General features: G+C 37.0%; 1 protein-coding gene across 1 annotated transcript in view; it reads right to left on the bottom strand.

Moving 5' to 3' along the window:
- Positions 1-17,998, bottom strand: part of LOC131030712 (uncharacterized) — a 107,076-nt gene that overhangs the window by 63,873 nt on the left and 25,205 nt on the right. The window contains exon 2 of the mRNA XM_057961608.2: positions 983-1,079. Within this exon, the coding sequence (XP_057817591.1) occupies positions 983-1,079 (97 nt within the window). The remainder of the gene's footprint in view (positions 1-982; positions 1,080-17,998) is intronic.

The following is a 17,998-nucleotide window of genomic DNA, read 5'->3' as shown; positions in this document are numbered from 1 at the left end:
TAGATATCAACTTTCAAGGATCGTGCACCATTGATCTAAATCCATTCTAGGCAAGTACTCTCGAAGAATTGCAAGTCACTAGTTGAATGAATTCCTTCACTATGCTCTTTACTCTATTGCAACTAGACATCAACTTTCAAGGATCGTGCACCATTGATGATCTCAATCAGATAGTTAGCAAGTCTTCGTAGCACTTTTCCCCTTTTGTCTCCCTCTGCTCTCATAGACTGTTGGATCAATAGATCTAACAAGCAACAAAGTGTAAACCAACAAAATGGCTTCACTTACCTTCAGCTCTTGCCAACCAATCACAATGCCATACTATCACCCATTGCCTTTGTCATTACGCAACTCAACAAAGCTAACCAAAGGCAAGAGCTAGTAGACAAAGCTCTATTTGCCTTCACACTCCCCATGGACCATTAGATCTTTGAGATGGAAAATTAGTGGAAGCTTTGGCACCAAAAGAGAAAAATGGTCTTACCTTCTTACGAGCCATTGGATGAATGGAATCAATCAGCCAGAGTCCAAACTTAACAAAAGGACTTCAGCCTGCTCAACTCAAAGCATGGAAAGTATGGCCACATAATCAAAACAAAAGCAAAACTCAAAATCCTTAATTTCCCACCACACACACAAAATGGAGCACTGCCTATGTTAATGCAGCATCAATGTCAATATATAAATAATCCTTTCAGCTTTGTAAAAAATCATCTAATTTTTTCCAGAATGTTCAGACTTACAAGAAACACAAGCATGTTAAAAAAGTTGTGCTCGTATGAACAGATCAAATGAATCAATTTGAATGAACACAAGACTAATTAAAAATAGGAATCATCAGCATGGTGTCCCTTCTTGGTCAATTGTCTTAAACTATAATTTGTAAAACACAGTACATCTCATTTTCCATCTTTTCTGTACCATTCAAGGAATTTGAATATGTTCATAAACCATGTGTCCATTCCAGGGAAGACAGAGAGACCTCTTCCTCGGCATCTGCTGCAATTTATTTTTCCTGCTCCTTCACATATGATGCAAGGAGGGTCCGGCCTTCTTCTTTTTTCGTTCCTGACATTTGACTGTAAAAAAGAATTTCCAATTCAACATAGAGTCAGAAATCTGCATGGAGCACAAATCCATATTTCGTAAATTGAAAGAGACTCTCAACTAAACAAAATAGTTAACAAACTTTGGCTAGGAAGTTCTTAATTAATATCTGACAAAAAAAATTGAAGTATGATTATGAGTACTACGGATATATTTGACCTTTCATTTGACTCCATTTTGTCCATGAAAAAGAGTCCAGGTATGTTAAAGGTTATCCAAAATCCCCCTCCAAAAAACAGTTCCCAGAGGATTTTCCTTAATAGCAAATTTAACAGGGAAATTTTACTCCTATCCCAGTGTCAATTGACAGAATAAATTAATGAGTAATGCAAAATATCAAATGTTATGTAATTCACTAGTGCATAGGGTTTAACTATGTGATTTTGTAAGAAAACTTTGCACATTCAATCACATATAAATAAGTAAATACAAGTGTCAAACAACATATTCAGCAGTTAAGGAGAAATCCATACTCCGAAAAATTGTAAAGGAAAAATTTTAAATGTATGAAAAACATAGTATATTATCAATCAGCTTGAACCTACGAGATTGAAAAGGTATGTTGCATTTAGGTGCAGTTCCCTATGTAGAAACCTTCAAAATATTAATGACACTTAAATAATGAGTACTGAATTTAGCATGTTGTGTAGGTCAAAAACAACTCTCTGCAGCACGTCAAAGTACAAATATTAAAGGATAACTTTGATAATAAGCAATTAAACATAAAAAAGACATAATCAGCCACTACAGGAACCCTTTATCATTGGCATAAGTTTTCCCCATAAGTCTGAATTTGATATATCACTTGCTTATTGTAGCCTGTTAAGAGGAGGAACAAAGCATCTAGCTTTTATGAGTTTTCCTGAATCAAAGGAACCTAAAAAGTAGCTAATCCAAAAGAGTTCTATTAAAAAGGCTGAGAAATATTCTGAACAATACAGTATTGCGCAATGACTTTCAAAATGTCAAAATAGGGTGAAATGCTGAACACAGTGCCTGACATACCATTTGAAATTTGAAATTTGATAGTGGTCCAACCCCAATTGCCCAAATAAACAAACTCCAATCTCTTGCAGTAATCTAATCGCAGATATTAAATTAATCCTGATCTATTTCTATTGCCTCTCCAGTCTTATTTTAATATATCGTAATGTGTGAGTGACTTGAGCATACCTATAATTTGCAATCATTTTTCCAAGATCCAAAAACCAGTGTTTCAATATTCAAGTGACCATCACCACACAAACCCAACTGATATCTTCTGAAGGCAAAACAAAGTTGTGTTTTTTGCAAACAAGATCATTTAGGGTTCCAGTTGTGGCCAGGCAGCCACCTGGCTCAGCTGCAGCCAACATCCCAACCTCACCCTCAGCTAATTATGAATGCTGTTTGCTAAGCTTGGGAATGGTTGGTCTGCTACAGTTTTGACTTTTCTCCTGCTTTGTTTTAGCTGCCTGTTCTCTGCAGCTTGCCTTTTGGTTTTTCCTTATCTTTAATGGTTCCCTCCTCCTAAAGAGATGCTGCCACTAGGGTGGGGGCTGGGTTGAAGAAAACATTGAATCTGAATAATTCTGCTGCCATGAATCACCTCAATGGAGGGCACAGCAATGAAACTCTTTGAATGGTTTAGTGATGGAATGATATTCCTTCTATTGATATTCCCCAAAGGGATCAACAAATTTTCTTATCAAGCATTGTGAAAAGAATTTGATGGGAAAGTTTACAAATGCTTGACCTTCTTACCAATTGCTAGTAAACTCGGTCAATAGACAATGGAGACCAAAGTTCCAAGGTGATATCAGCATTTCCTTGTGTAGGGAGGGTTTTTTCATTACAGCCTTTTCAATCAAAGAGAGAGACTTGATTTTTTGTGATGGCCCTTGGTTTATGGGCTTGAGTAGTTTGTACCTAGAACATTAGATGATTAATTTTGATCTAATAGAAGAAACACCCTCTCAAGTGCTGATCTGGGTAAGACTCTCCTTCATTTGTTTATGAAGAATGAGCAAGCTCTAAAGACAAGAAAATGCTATTGGGGCATTAAGATGTTAATTTATCTCTTTCACACAAAATGGAACAGTGTGTACCATACTTGTAAGACTTGCAGAAAACTTGCCAAGTCAAAAAAAACTAGCGATTTTTTCCAGCTACAAACTCCCACAAGTTCACCAAAAACTCGCCAAGTCTGCAAGAAAACTTGGCCATCAGAAAATAAAACGCCTAGGCTGTTAAAAAGTGCATTTCATTTGCTCCTCTAGCCAAGAAATCCCCTTGGGAGGTGTTTGCAGCCTGATTGCAACTATTTTGCACCAAAGGTTGGAGTTTTGAAGAGGATTTCAAGTGAATTTGAAGGGCAAACCGGATTTCCAGGTAGGTTTTCTGATTTTTTTTATAAACATTTTGCTTTGTTTTGCTACTTATAGGTTTAAGAAAAAACATCAATGCCATTATGTAAATACTCTAAATTAGATTTAGATTGCAAAGAACAAGATTTTCCACCATTTTTGACAATTTTGTTCTAATTTTTTCATTGTCTTCACAATTTGTTCAAACCCTACCATTTTTTTTTAGTTTGAATCCTTTTTTTTTGGAAGAAAATGTTTAGAATCTTAGATTAGATTAAATTTTTACTGATGTCGACTAATCTATAATCATTTAAACTAATTTAGTTAGTTGTGGTTTCCCTTTGTATGTGTAGGTTAATATATAATGGCAAATAGAGAAGAATTTGCATCTAGTTCAGCTTCAAGGTCAGTGCCTCCACATAATTTGTAGGCACTTGTCCTAAAGAAGCTAGAGACCTTGCTTGGAAGTATGCCTATCAAGGACCAGAACCTGGTTCAATTTTTGGCATACAATGTGAAAGAATATTTCATGGAGGCATAAACCGCCTCAAATACCACCTCGCAAGCATCAATAAGCATGATGCAAGGGGTTGTCCTTAGATCTGAGGAAATAAAAAATGAAATGAATGCCATACTTGCAGCCGCAAAAGAGAGAAAATAAGGGAGAGGTCAAAGCAAGCCATGCAAGCAGCCATAGCTACTTCTCAGGGTGCTCCAGTTGGCCTTGATGCAAATGAAGACGCACTTCAGAGCATAGTGAGCTCTCTTTGTGGCTCGCATATCTACAAATCCACCACCACCATGAACCCCACTTCAGCTTCTTCTAGTAGAGCATCAACATCAGCACCACCACTAGCGTCATCTCCTATACCAGAGAAATGAGAATCGCCCAAACTCGGCGAGTCCGAGTCTGAGTCATGCCTCTCGAGTCTACAGAGCTCGGACTCAACCGAGTCTAGGAGGCAAAATCACCAGACTCGCCGAGTTGGCGAGTTTGGCCTAAAATCGCCAAACTTGGCAAGTCCCGTGCCTGAAACTTGGCCGCCAGCTGGGTTAAATAAAATGACAAAAAAAAACATTTTAAAAGTTTTTTTAACTTCTTTTTTTTTTGTTATTTATCCTAAGCCCCTAAAAGTGAACTTCATTTCATTCACTTGCAAAAATAGGAGGAGTGAAGTGAGTTGTGAAGAAAAACAAAGGTGCATTGAAGAAAAACCAGCAAGGAGGAAGCTCAAGATTTCTTCCATTTATCACATTGGGGTTGCATTGTGTTTGGATTTGGTGCATCAAGAGTTGGATAGGAAGAGTTTGCAGCTCATTTCAAGCTTGTTGTAAGAGGTAAGATTGTTTTTTCTGAGATTTTTTTGTTTCTTGTATGCAAAAATTCCATTTTCTATTCATTTATTTTGAAAGTTTTACATTTTCTTCCAAAATCTTTTGTATGTTACTATGTAGGGTTGTATGTAGGGTTTGTAAATTTTTTTTCTAAAAAGTAGGGTTTGACAAACCCTACAATTTTTTATTTTATTTTTTTAATTTTACAAACCCTACCTTAGTTTTTTTGAAAAAAATGTTCAATGAGAATGAATGCACAACAAATAATGAATGTATTAATTTCTTTTTGTATTTGTAATGTTTTATTGCAGCAACCTTCACTTTCTTATTTGCCTCAAGTTTCACAAAACTATCATACAATGTCTTCTAGTTCTTCTAGACCCCCCATTAGAAAGGACCCTGCTTGGAAATTTCATGAAGATTTTCCAGGGCAAAAAAAGGGGCAGACAAAGTGTTTTTTTTGCAAAACAATATTTCATGGAGGCATATATAGATTGAAATACCATATTGTTGGTGTGCGTGGGCATGATGCCGACCCATGCACAGAAGCAACCGCTGAGGCCATATGCGAGTGCTATGTAACGGTTGAAGAAATTGAAAAGAAAAAGAAGCAAAAGGAGGATCTTGCGGCCATTGGAAGAGGGGCAGCTTTAGGGACACCTTTAGGTTGTGTTGGAGGGCCTTCTTCCTTACCTCCATATCATCCCACTCACTTTGCTACTGCTGGTGCTTCCGCTTCTGCTTCTGCAAGTGCCACTTCTCATGTTCCTAGCATTGCCAATGGTAATGGGAGTGTTAGCATTGGACCTAGAATTCGTAAATCTAGGTTGGATACCTTCTTTGCGTCTCGCACTACTTCTGGGTCCCAACAGTCGCTTGAGAGCATTGGTTGGAACAAGGAGGTCTGTGATGCCGCTAAAATGGTAGTTGGCAGGTTTTGGGTCTACGGCAGTGTTCCATTCTTCACAACCAGGTGAATGTTTTATGTTTGATTGTTTTAGTTTTTATACTTTGATTGTTCGTTTTATTTTTTGCCGTACATAGTACATACTACATAGTTCATTACTACATACTTATCTCATTTAAATTATTTGTGGCATGTCTCCTTATTGGCAAGAAATGGTTGATGCACTTACCATATGCGGGGCGGGGTTCAAAGCCCCTTAAGAGTCTGATTTGAGGGGACCCATTTTGACTGAATTGGTGAATGATGTGAAGAAGGAATTGGCTGATCAACACCAAGTATGGAGCAATAAAGGTTGCACCATCATGACTGATGGTTGGACAGATAGGAGAAATAAAACTCTCCTTAATTTTCTTGTTTCTTCCGCAGGTGATTGATTAATTTTAGTTTCATTTAGGCATTAGTTTTTTATTTTTCATTTAATGATTTATTGAATGATCATTGATCTTGCTTTATTTTTTTATTTCAGAGGGCACCGTTTTCATCAGGTCCATTGATGCCTCCGCCCATTGCAAGAATGCCACCTACCTATGTGAGCAAATAGAGGAGGTGATTGATGAAGTGGGTGAGGAGAACGTGGTACAGGTGGTGACCGACAATGCAGCAAATTATGTTGCTGCAGGTAAACTTTTGATTACAAACTAATTTTGTTTGCAAATTAATTACTATTTTGTAACTTCATTAATTACAATGCAACAAATTATGTTGCTGCAGATAGACTATTGATGGAGACGCACCCATCTATAGTTTGGACTCCATGTGCCACCCATTGCATTGACCTCATGTTGGAGGATATTGGAAAACTCCCATGGGTCAAGAGATGTGTAGAAAGGGCGAGAAATGTGTGCAAATTTGTATATATACATTCATGGATGTTGGCTCTTATGAGACAATACACAGAGCAGAAGGAGTTAGCTCGTCCAGGAATCACAAGATTTGCCACAAACTTCATCACATTGCAGTCCATGCTTCGCTGTAAGTCGGCCTTGAGACGTATGATTGTTGGTGAGGAGTGGTCTTCCTCATCCTTAGCTGCCACCCCTGCAAGGAAAGATATGGCAGACTGCATTTTTTATGAGCGAGACTTTTGGATCCCTTGTGATGAGATAGTGAAGGTAAACTTTTTATAAATTCTACAATTTAACTTTTTTATTTATAACTTATTCATCATATTCTCTTATTTGCTCATTTTTCCAAATTACACAATATTTTCAATTCTGCAGTTTATTAAGCCCTTGGTGGTTCTGTTGCGAGTTGCGGATGGAGAAAAGCCCGCAATGGGCTATATATATGAGGGCATGGATAGGGCGAAGGAGGGCATCAAATCCATCTATGGAGAAGATAAGAGCAAGTATGGTCCCATTTGGGAGATCATTGATAGGAGATGGCATCATCAGCGTCATAGGCCCATCCATGCAGCAGCCTATTATTTGAATCCGGCATTCCATTTTAGCCCTACTTTCAAGGCTGATGTGGAGGTCCTTAATGGGTTATACTCAATCATGGAGAAGATGGCACCTGTTGGTTCTACTCAAACAGAGCTTATTCGAGAGCTACAGTTGTTCTTAAGTGCACAAGGGGAGACCTTCTCTTGTCCTATTGCCAAAGAAAGTAGGACAACTATGATGCCAAGTAAAAATAAATTGTAAGGCTTAATTTTAGTTTTATTGTATATTGTTAAATGAATTTATGAGAGACTGATTTTATTTATTTTTCTCATTTCAAACTCAGATAATTGGTGGAGCTTTTTTGGCCCAATGACACCATATCTTCAGAAGTTGGCCATTCACATCTTGAGCCAACCATGCAATGCATCTAGTTGTGAGCGCAATTGGAGTATGTTTGAGCACATACACTCCAAGAGGCGCAATAGATTATCCGTGGATAAGACGAATAATCTCCTCTTTGTTCACTACAACCTCCGCCTGAGAATGAGAAAGAATGCATTAGCTGACATCTCTCCTATCATTCTAGATGAGGTTGATCCTGATGCAGAGTGGGCCACTGAGACAGATCCTATGGTTGTCTTTAGTGATGATGACACTGATTGGATCGACCAGGTAGATATAGAGGCTGAGGCTGTACCCATGGCAGAGGAGGAGCGGAGAGCACGAGCAGAGACAAGAGATTTAGAGGCAGCTAGTGACACAGATGTTCTTGATGTTGGTGAGCATGGCATGGTGTCACGGGGAGCGGCTATGTCTGCCAAATCATCCATGACCTACCTTAGTGTCATGTCCTGTAAATGTAAACAGACTGTGATGACTTTCAGAAAAATCAGAATTCTGAGACAATGAATTTATATTGTTATTGTTTGATATGAAGAAATATAAAACTGATTTTAATATTTATCAGTTTGCCTCTGTAGATATGAAGATCAACTAATTATATGTATTCTCCCTTTACCGTATGTATCATACTTATCTTCTTATTCGATAATGGGAGGCGGATATATATCTTATGTCTTCAATGGATCGTGGCTCCACAGGGGGTCACGATCCTATGTGGAACCACGTGGTTCCACATAGGGTCGTGACCCCTGTGTGGAGCCACGATCCTTCTACACCGGCGGATATACTTTAAACCAAACATCACAATTAGCAAATTAATAAATTAGTTTAATACTAACTTAATTAAATTCCAATAAATCACAAGTGACATAAAATCGAATTCTGGGTGCTAATTATCAGATTACGATTGTTTACGAGTGAGACTAATTTTAACATGTCCCCTCCTTGATCGTTATATCTACATATATCCTAAATGAAAAAATTATGGTTTAATATATTAATTATCAAGAAATGATTATTTGAAATTTATTTATTTATGTTATCATTTAATTAATAATTATGACTGATAATATTCCAAAAAATGGTATAAGCCTCAACAAAGGTAATCCATGTGAAATCCACATACACTCAACAAATCTATTGCAAGTATCATATCCAAATATCTTCAATATCGTTAGCATAGAGAGGAATAATACGAGACATTTATTGTGTGAAAGATATCGATTTGAGATAAACTTATAATGGACAACCATACAAGTCATCAAGGGAGTATGGAGACATCGATACTCCAAGAACATAATCAAATATTGTTCCTTACCAAATCGACAACATTCTGAATACCAATTCTGCAACTAGTCATCAGCTATGACGGTGATCGATATCAATTAGTAAGAAAGCTAAGTGGACAGCAATTAACAATATTGTCACTAATATAAATCGATAATGACATAATGTATGATCAGCGAGTGTGGGAACACACAGAAGTATTAGTTGATAGAAAGCACTAACAATTACGAAGGATTAGTCATACAATTTAGATTTTTCAATTGACAAATGCAGAATTAAACCAAATTGAATACAAAGAATAACCAGCAAGACAAGAACACAAAATTTCTAATGGAAAACCCTTTCGGATAAAAACCACGGCATTAATAAAACTTTATTAACCTTAACAAATGGGCATCAACCCACTGGGCACCAACCCAAATTACAGAAGAACTAACAACTGAAAGAGAGCACCAACTCTTTGAAGAACTCTTCCTCCAAAAATGAAGCACCCACTTCACCTTACTGAACCTCTGTGCACAAACTGAAAATTACTCTCCTTTACTAATATGCTAATGAGTTCTGAAATAATATGTTCGTATACCTCCTCTTGTCAATCAGTTAATATTCAAAGTGCATACCCTCTCCAGCAACCAAAAAAATAAATTAAAACTTTACTCAATGTTATTTATCTCCATTTCTAACTACTACTGCCCACACTTTCACACGTGACTCAGCTCTTGCATACCCAAAGAAAAATCAGCCATATATGTTTTCAGTCAGCTATAAATAATATGAAAACAAGGTCTCCAATTTGAATACACTCCACTCTCTTCCATATCAACACCCAATATGTAGCAACCCCATTGTTTTTGACGTGATAGTCCAATCGGCTATATACAATAAAGATAGGCATAATTTTTTGCAAGCATGACTCCTATCAAAAGCATGCACAAAAGAAACTTAAGCAGCTCCCAAAAATAGTTGACCACATTCTTCATACATTCAAATCATTGCCAATCACGTCTAGAAATAAAACCGCCCCCACGCACTACACAGAAAACGTATTTCCAATGTCCAATAAAAGAAACATCACCTTCTGACACAGATCCAAACACGTCAAAAAGAAAACTGACAACCACAAATTCAACACCTAGTTCTGCCGAAGATAAAAATTCAAACACATTTTTTTGAAACAGAAACACATTACTTCTTTTCCGGCAAATTCCTATCTCCCAATTTATTATTTCTCAGTCGTTTTGTAATATACTTATGTCTCAAAAAATATAATGCAAGACTTACAGCTGAAGAAAGTCATCGCTCAAGAATAGTCAACAAATAAAAATGCAGCCTATAAAAAAGCATAGAGACATTAATCGCCAAAAAACACATATTGAAAGTCTGAAATGAATATTGACTTTAGGCCACCGAAGGTTTGAAAATTCAAACAATGATGTCTCATAAATGACTTGGCACATAAATCTGACATAGCAGCTAACACATTTGACAAGTAGGCACTTACACTGTGCTGATGCAGACACACACCCTGCTCAAAAAGACACCCAGGCAGCTCCAGCAGGCATACAATCACCTCAAACAGGAAAATAAGCAGCTCAAGCTGCTCAACCAGGTAGACAAGTAGCTGAAGCAGGCAAGAAGGGAGCTCAAGCAGCTCAACCAGGCAGGTAGATAGCTCAAAACAAAAAGCCAACAACTCAAATAGGCCATAATGAATAATTAGCAACTTGACAAGCTTAGATAACCTTTGACATCAATGACAAAAATTCAACATACTTCACTATGTTTTTGCTCAAAATACAAGCATCTTATTGCCAACAGTCAAGCCCTACAGTCAGATTATTAACATTTTCCTTTATAGGTGCACTTTTCGCCACTTATTGCCACCTTTGGTGTGTTTTTCTCATGGCTATGCCACTAAAATAGTGCACCAAGCTTAAATTTTCTATTTTTTTCTTTAGACATTTTCATAACACAATTGCCATTTTTCAAGTGTGGGCACTGATCACTTGTAAGTCTGCCATCTTTTCGAGTTTGGATGGAACTTAAGATTGCTTTGCCACCATAAAAGAGTGTGGAAGCCTTCTTTTTGTGATCCATAAGTGCTAGGCACAATTCTATAATATTTCTATCACTCAGCTTGAAGCTAATGGAACTCCCTAGAGGCTTTGCCACTCTAAAACAACACCTAAATGTTTTTGAATTGCTATCTACCATGACTAAGTCAGAAATTTTGTTAACTGTTGCCATCCAAATGTGTGTCTATATTTATTTGTTATTTCCTTTTCATCCTTAACAGAGTTCTATAGGTTTTGTAGGTTCTTTACCATGCTTTAAAACTTAGGCACACCTTTTTTTGGCTTGTGCCAACACTGGAGGAGTTTAGGGGTGGCTTTGTAATGCATTTGCAATGACTTAACTGACGTGGCAGAGATGTTGATGGAGAAAGCATGGTAGAAGTGGGCCATACCTTGCTAATTTCATCTCCCCTCAAATTATAACTGAAATACTCTAACTTTTGTCCTTGAAGCTGCTGTTCATTCTTGTTTCCTCTATGGGAGATGAATGTCTATTTCTACTACCTGAATACTAAAGATTGTTATGGATGATTTGTGAGAAAAGGCGCAAGTCTTAGTGTCTAAATACATGGATATTACAACATTTTAAATCAAATTAGATCGGCTATGTTTAGAACTAAAAGAAAAATGAGCCTTAATTTAAGATATTACAAATTTTCCCTAAACATTCCTACAAGGGTACAACTATTAACATAACAAGGATGAGCTAATTAATACCTATAAATTTGATTTAAGGAAAAGTTTCATATGGATACAAATATTGACTCTTTTGGGGAACCATAGAACAAAGTACAAACTTAGGCTATAGGAGACCTTCAAAATTTATTGAAAACAAGTGACCAATGTTGTAATATGCAGCCCTGATTGTGCATTTTTTTCTGTTTTGGAATGTGTTTGATTGTTTTTTGTAATAGTTTTGAGATAACAAATATAGTGGAGATAAATAGGAAATATTGCAGCACTTTAAATACAAGAAAATACAAATAATACTCAGAAATTACGCAACTGAAAATTCTAGATTTTATTCTTGATCTGATTTTCAATATTTCTCATATATAATGACAACCCAGATCATAAAATGATACAAAATATCTAAATCCCACATACCCACAAAATGCAGACAAGTAATAAATGAAGCTGCTCACGAAATATGCATTCTAGAGGTGCCATATTGCTCCCAAAATGAACAGCTAGGTTTGGAAATGTCAAACAGCAGCAAAGAACTCCAATAAATGCAAATTCCATCTCTTACAAACCCCAACGGCTGCCCTAGAAACCTCACGTGGCCCTTCAAGAAATGGTACGGCTGGCTGGGAATGGTACAGATGGAAATAAACAATTCTTAAATCTTCTCCGAATCTGCTCTCTTCAAATCTGATAGACAATAAGCTCTGAAAGTCTGATATATAATCTCCAATATGCCCAAATGTGACCTCTTAATGAAATCACCATGTATTCTCTAGATTGTATCTCTCAACAATGTAGAAAATGTTGCTTGCAAGGGTTTTTGTCCTCACAAACCAAAGATGAAGAAGAAATCTCCTCCACAAAAAAGCAATAACAAAAATCAAACTCAACATACCAAATGAGCTCTCAATTCCCCTTTTTAAAAACCTTTTAGTGAACTTTCCAGAAAATCCCTTTTAAATCATTTATTAATTTATTAAGCCTATTAAATCCAAAAAGCAATTTAATTTACTTTTTAAACATTCCTGGCACTTAAAGTCACTTTTACTCGTCTCAATATTCAAAACTTTTTGTTTTCTTTTCCAACAAGCTATAACACTAAGATGCCCAATAAGTTATTTTAATTCAAATGGTAACCTTGATGAAATTAATTAAATATAGCTCAATAATACACCGAATAAGCGACAATGGTCGAAAAGCATCAGGATTGCAATTTGATTGCGTAGGAGTGATCCCGATGATGAAAGATGATAAACAGACCGATTGGGTGACTTGCTAGAAATAGACACTCCCTCCAAGAATCTTGGAGCCCAAACTAGAAGCTGAAAATAAAATCTAAAAGCTTCATACGGCTCCTCTAAACCATCTTGAGCTCACTGGTAACATCAAATCACCCCTTTGAATAAGCTGATACAAACCCAAAAAGTCAGCAAAAACTAGACTACTAGAGAACTTGAAAATGGAGACATTACAATCTGCCCTTCCCGAAGATTGCTTGTCCTCAAGCAATGCCAAAGAAACTCCACAATCATCAGACTTATCCAAACTATAACCAATAATGGTCCTAAGGTCCTAAGTCAAAAAAGAAAATTTGTAGCACCATCTACTCAAAACATTGTCCTGCAAAGTAGCATCACAAGAGATCCCATGAAAACACCTATAAGAAGAGCAATCAAACACTGCATAAATTCAATCAAACCCTCAAGCCATTGCTCTTTGAAGAAAACAAACTGAGACTCCATTGGAATTAGCTCAAGAAGATCAACATAAACTCTCTCCTTCCAAACAACTGTTGGACTACAAACCAAAGTAATTCCAGGGTTCCAAGTCAATCTCAGAAAGGAACCACCATGTTGACGTTGTGCCACTCTAATTAAAACTAGTAAACCATTGAGCCATAATTGTACTCTCCTCCCTTGGAACTCCCAAAAGAAATCATCATAAAAACCCAAACTGAAATCCCTGTGAGAACTGAGGTATCCCAATAAAGTCCATAACTACAATCCCTATATCAAACATGATTCTGCGCAATGTGAAGGAAGATCTGCTCAATCCAAAAACAAAACTCTCCCAAAAATGAAGTGGACCAAGCACTATAACAACTCCCAAATCCACCAACCTGGAAATGCCTCTACTATCATCAGCTGAAATCGTATCATCAACACTTAATCTCCGAGTGTCAAAAGAAAGGTTCTGAACACACCTGACCCACAACAATCAATAAGGCATTGTCTGAAGATATGCATATCATCTCCATGAAATATCTACAATGATTGTCACTCACCAAAGTAAAAGCAATAAATAAATGAACTATGTTCGGAAAAACATCCACAATTAGCTGCCTTAAAGCCTGCCAAGGCTCAAAATCAATTTGCTCATAAAAAGATGTCACCATAACCAGCGTGGAAACATAAGGACAGCGATAATCAATCTGAAATCCCATTGAAAATATAGGAGCTATGAATATGGAAGTAACTAAAGAGTAATCTCCTATGATTGAATCACCTCTACCAACTAACCACAATCATAAAGGACTCAACTAGTGATTTGAATATGTCATCCAATTCATCTGTGGGCCAAAAGTTGAAGCCATGTATAGGCAGATCAGAAAATGGACAATAGTACTAACACTGGGATTTTTCCCACAACTCCAATCCTCAGTATATCTCCTCAAGTTGTCATGCAGAGTCAAAATTGCAAATGCAAACTCCTCCAATCTTCTTGCTAAAAGGAACGCAATCCTTTGCAAGAATCCAACTAATTCACCAACACAACACCACATGGACCTAATGTGTCTATTATGTGCTAATCTGATACAGCCATGGAGACTTGTGAAAACTCTTGCTGTTCCAAGTCCATGAGCCTTTGAATGATGGACCCAAAACTGTAGAAGTTTGGTGTCTTGAACCAATACTGAGAGTAAACTATCAAAGTTTACATCACAAACCTTCAAAAGATGAACTCTCTGAGTTAGGATGGTCTGTAGCAAACGATAATGACTATTGCTCAAAACTGAAATCAATGAAGTACAATCTGATTTTAGTGCTCAACACAAAGAACAACAGCAATACCAATGGAATTCCCAAGTATAAGCTTACATCATAAGCATAGTGTTGCACCAAATCAACTCAAAAGTGACTAGGAAACACTTCCAAGCAATCTCCAACTGAAAACCTTTACTTCCTTGATAAAGAATAATGTGTCAAATCCCCTGAATGAGAGCATACCATATTGTAAACTGACTAACCTGCAACCAATCAGCTAGCTTGAGACTGAAAATCTGAACCATTATTTGCCATGAAACACTCCCAAAAGCAGCTACTCGTTCATTGCTCCAAATCCTTACTTAAAATCTCTCTACAATCCATTTGTAGATGAGCAAACTGGTAAGAAAAAGAGCAACATTATTAATTCTGAAATTTTCGTTGTTATACCTCCAAAGATCATACCTACCTTTTCCAATGAGCTCCATCAATCCTAGTTGAGCATCCCAAGCTTGAATACCCAGCCAAGAATGGTCTCCAACAAACCTAGAAAGATACACATCACAACTCCAAATGTCATCCATAACATCAAACTCACCTTGGAAGTTCGTGCTCTTTTTGATAATCTCATGTAACCAATCCATGTAAGCATCAACAACTAGGTTGCAAGGAGAAATTGTTGTCTTCAAAACCAATCCCAAAGAAAGATTAGTATAAGATAAAACAACATTCAACCCAAAGGATAGATTGCCAAACATATAGATCTCATGTTTAGGGCCTCCTTTCTCCCAAGCTTCATAAGTAACAAGCTTGAATCCTCCTTTCCTTGCAACTGTTCTGAAACTTCCAGCAAACTCAAGAGCATTGTTTGGAAACCTTTTAAAGTCTTTGTGTGTCAATTCATCCCATGAAGAAGATACATCAGCAACTACAATTGAAGGGCATTCATTACAACTCATCAACTCTAATAATTTGTGAAATGTCCCACTTGCTGGCCAACTCCAAAACTCAAGACAAAACTGCATAGAAGAATGATGCAACTCAAAGCAAGTACCAATAAAGAAAGAATCCTCAAATGAAATCATCAAATTGCATACCCAATTTAACTTCCAATTCCTTATGTAGTAAGGTATAATGATGCCTCCTAGTGTCATATCACTCCTAATGCAATCTTCATCTGGCTCCTCATTTGCATTTTTCATATTTGGTGGTCTCCCAAGAGGGTAACCAATCACCCCATGATGTGAACTCAAATCATTAGCAGGTTGAAAACCATACTCCCAACTCAGATTTTGGATTTTCTCCTAGATCTCATGTCTTACTATTTTCACCAAGTGCATCCCATACCTTACTATTTTCACCAAGTGCAACACTACAACCAAGAGTTGTCCATTGTTCCATCATCCAACTCAAAAAGTGGATTGTCAGTGGATTGTCATACATCATATCATCACCCATCTCAAACAATGGTTTATCAGCAACCACCACAAATCGATTTTCCCAATCATGTCCATGAAAAAAAAGTGAACTATTGCTATGATGAATACTAAAACTAGAACTTTCATACATGCCATCAATGACTCCAAGGCTGTCCCAAAGCACGTGTGCCTCTGCATTATCATTTTCAGTAGTAAACTGTGGATCCAAATCATCAAATTTGCTAAACCTCTAGTCAAACTCAGCTACATGTCAAGATAAAATAGCTTTTGTTTCAAGATCATCATTAGAAGGGAATTCATCCAATGTAGGATCTTGATTCTTTATTATAATTAGGTGCCAACACACCTGGATCCCATGTGTTAAAGGGCTGATTGCTTTGTTCAATATAAAGAGCTCATTGTCCTCCTCATGAGTGGCTGCCTCTGTGAGAGAGAACTCCCAAAGTTACTAGCACCACTATCTTCATATACACTCCTCTCCAAAGGTTGTGCATGACCATCCAGCCTATATCTATCTGAACCACTATCACTGGAAATATATGAACTTAAACCCAAGGCTGTTGTTTTGTCTTTCACTTCATGCACCAACTCATCAACAGCAACTATATGCATGTCCAAAGAGTCTTTCTGAAACCATATCACGTAGTCTTTATGTATCAAGGCACTATCTCCATCTAAATGATTTGCTATGAGCCTCATTTCATTTTCTTGTTTCTCATTGTTTCTTGCACTATTATAATAATTGAGAGTTCGATGTTTACAAAGGAGACAAAAGACTCCTTAAATAGAGAGCACAAGACAATCTTTCCATAACGGAAACGATCGTAAATAGAAACACGAAAGACATAATCAGAAGTTTCTATATACTAACTAAATGACTAAGATGACCATTATAGAAACATTACAATAGTATTTTAATACACTCCCTTAATGGTCATCGTTCTAACTACCCTACATAAGACATGACAAAATTTGTAGGTCTTTTAATCATGAATGCATAGAAGGCTGCTCCCTTCTCTTTAGAACGTTCTGCAACATGAGTCTACTGTTGAGACCCTCCCTGGTTCTGCAAAACTTCTGGAGACGACCAAGATAACCACAATCCTTCCAACCTGATGTTGGGTAACAAAGCTATCCCTCCCTTTATCAAGAGACACAAAGATCAGGTTCTCAAAAAGCATCGATTTTTGTTGACAAAAAATCGGCAAAAAATTGAAAGAACGATTTTGAGGAAAAATTGCCAAACCCTCCACTGCTTCAGAAAAATAGCCACGATTTTGTTCAAAAACTCATCAAAAACTGTTGCAAATGAGTAGTACATCCCAAAATAGACTACAAGAAACCACGATTTTTGTGGACAAATGGGCAAACCCTTGATGTGATTTTGAGATCACCCATGATTTTGTGGACAAATCAACAAACCATTCCATGACTTCTTTTTTTTTGGAAAAAATCAAAAGACCTAAAAATAAATTTTTTAGGAAAAATTTATAAAACCCTTCATGCGGCAATACAAACTCAATCCATTGCGAGCAAATCAAACAGCCAGAAAACCCATGATTTTAGTTAGTTGTCCCATCACAAACAGCAAACATAACCCACGACGAGAAACATGGCACAAAAAAACTTTCGCCTTACCAAAACAAAAACGAAATGAGTAGATTACGCACAAAAAACACTGCCAAAAAAGCCAAACACGAGCAAATACTAGGTCCATGGAATGGGAGCAGGTCGTAGCTTCAAGAAAATCCTTTGAAACTGGAGGAACTTGTCACAAGAAAAGTAGCCTTCAACTCTGAGATACCCTCAAAAATCTCTTTGTGCGGAACATAATGCCACAACCCTTTGCACAGATGAAAGTAGACAAAAATCGTGCGGAAAAAAAACTTTAACCATCATCGGAAGCCAAAAAAAAATGTCACGGATGAAGCATGTTGCATAAAAAAAAAGGCAGAAGTTGTGTTTTCTCCCGTCATGCGATTTCG

The sequence above is a fragment of the Cryptomeria japonica genome, chromosome 4, assembly GCF_030272615.1.
Source record: "Cryptomeria japonica chromosome 4, Sugi_1.0, whole genome shotgun sequence".
NCBI classification, from domain to species: Eukaryota; Viridiplantae; Streptophyta; class Pinopsida; order Cupressales; family Cupressaceae; genus Cryptomeria; species Cryptomeria japonica.
Note: the sequence above shows the minus strand (reverse complement) of the source record. Positions and strands in the feature narration are given on the sequence as shown.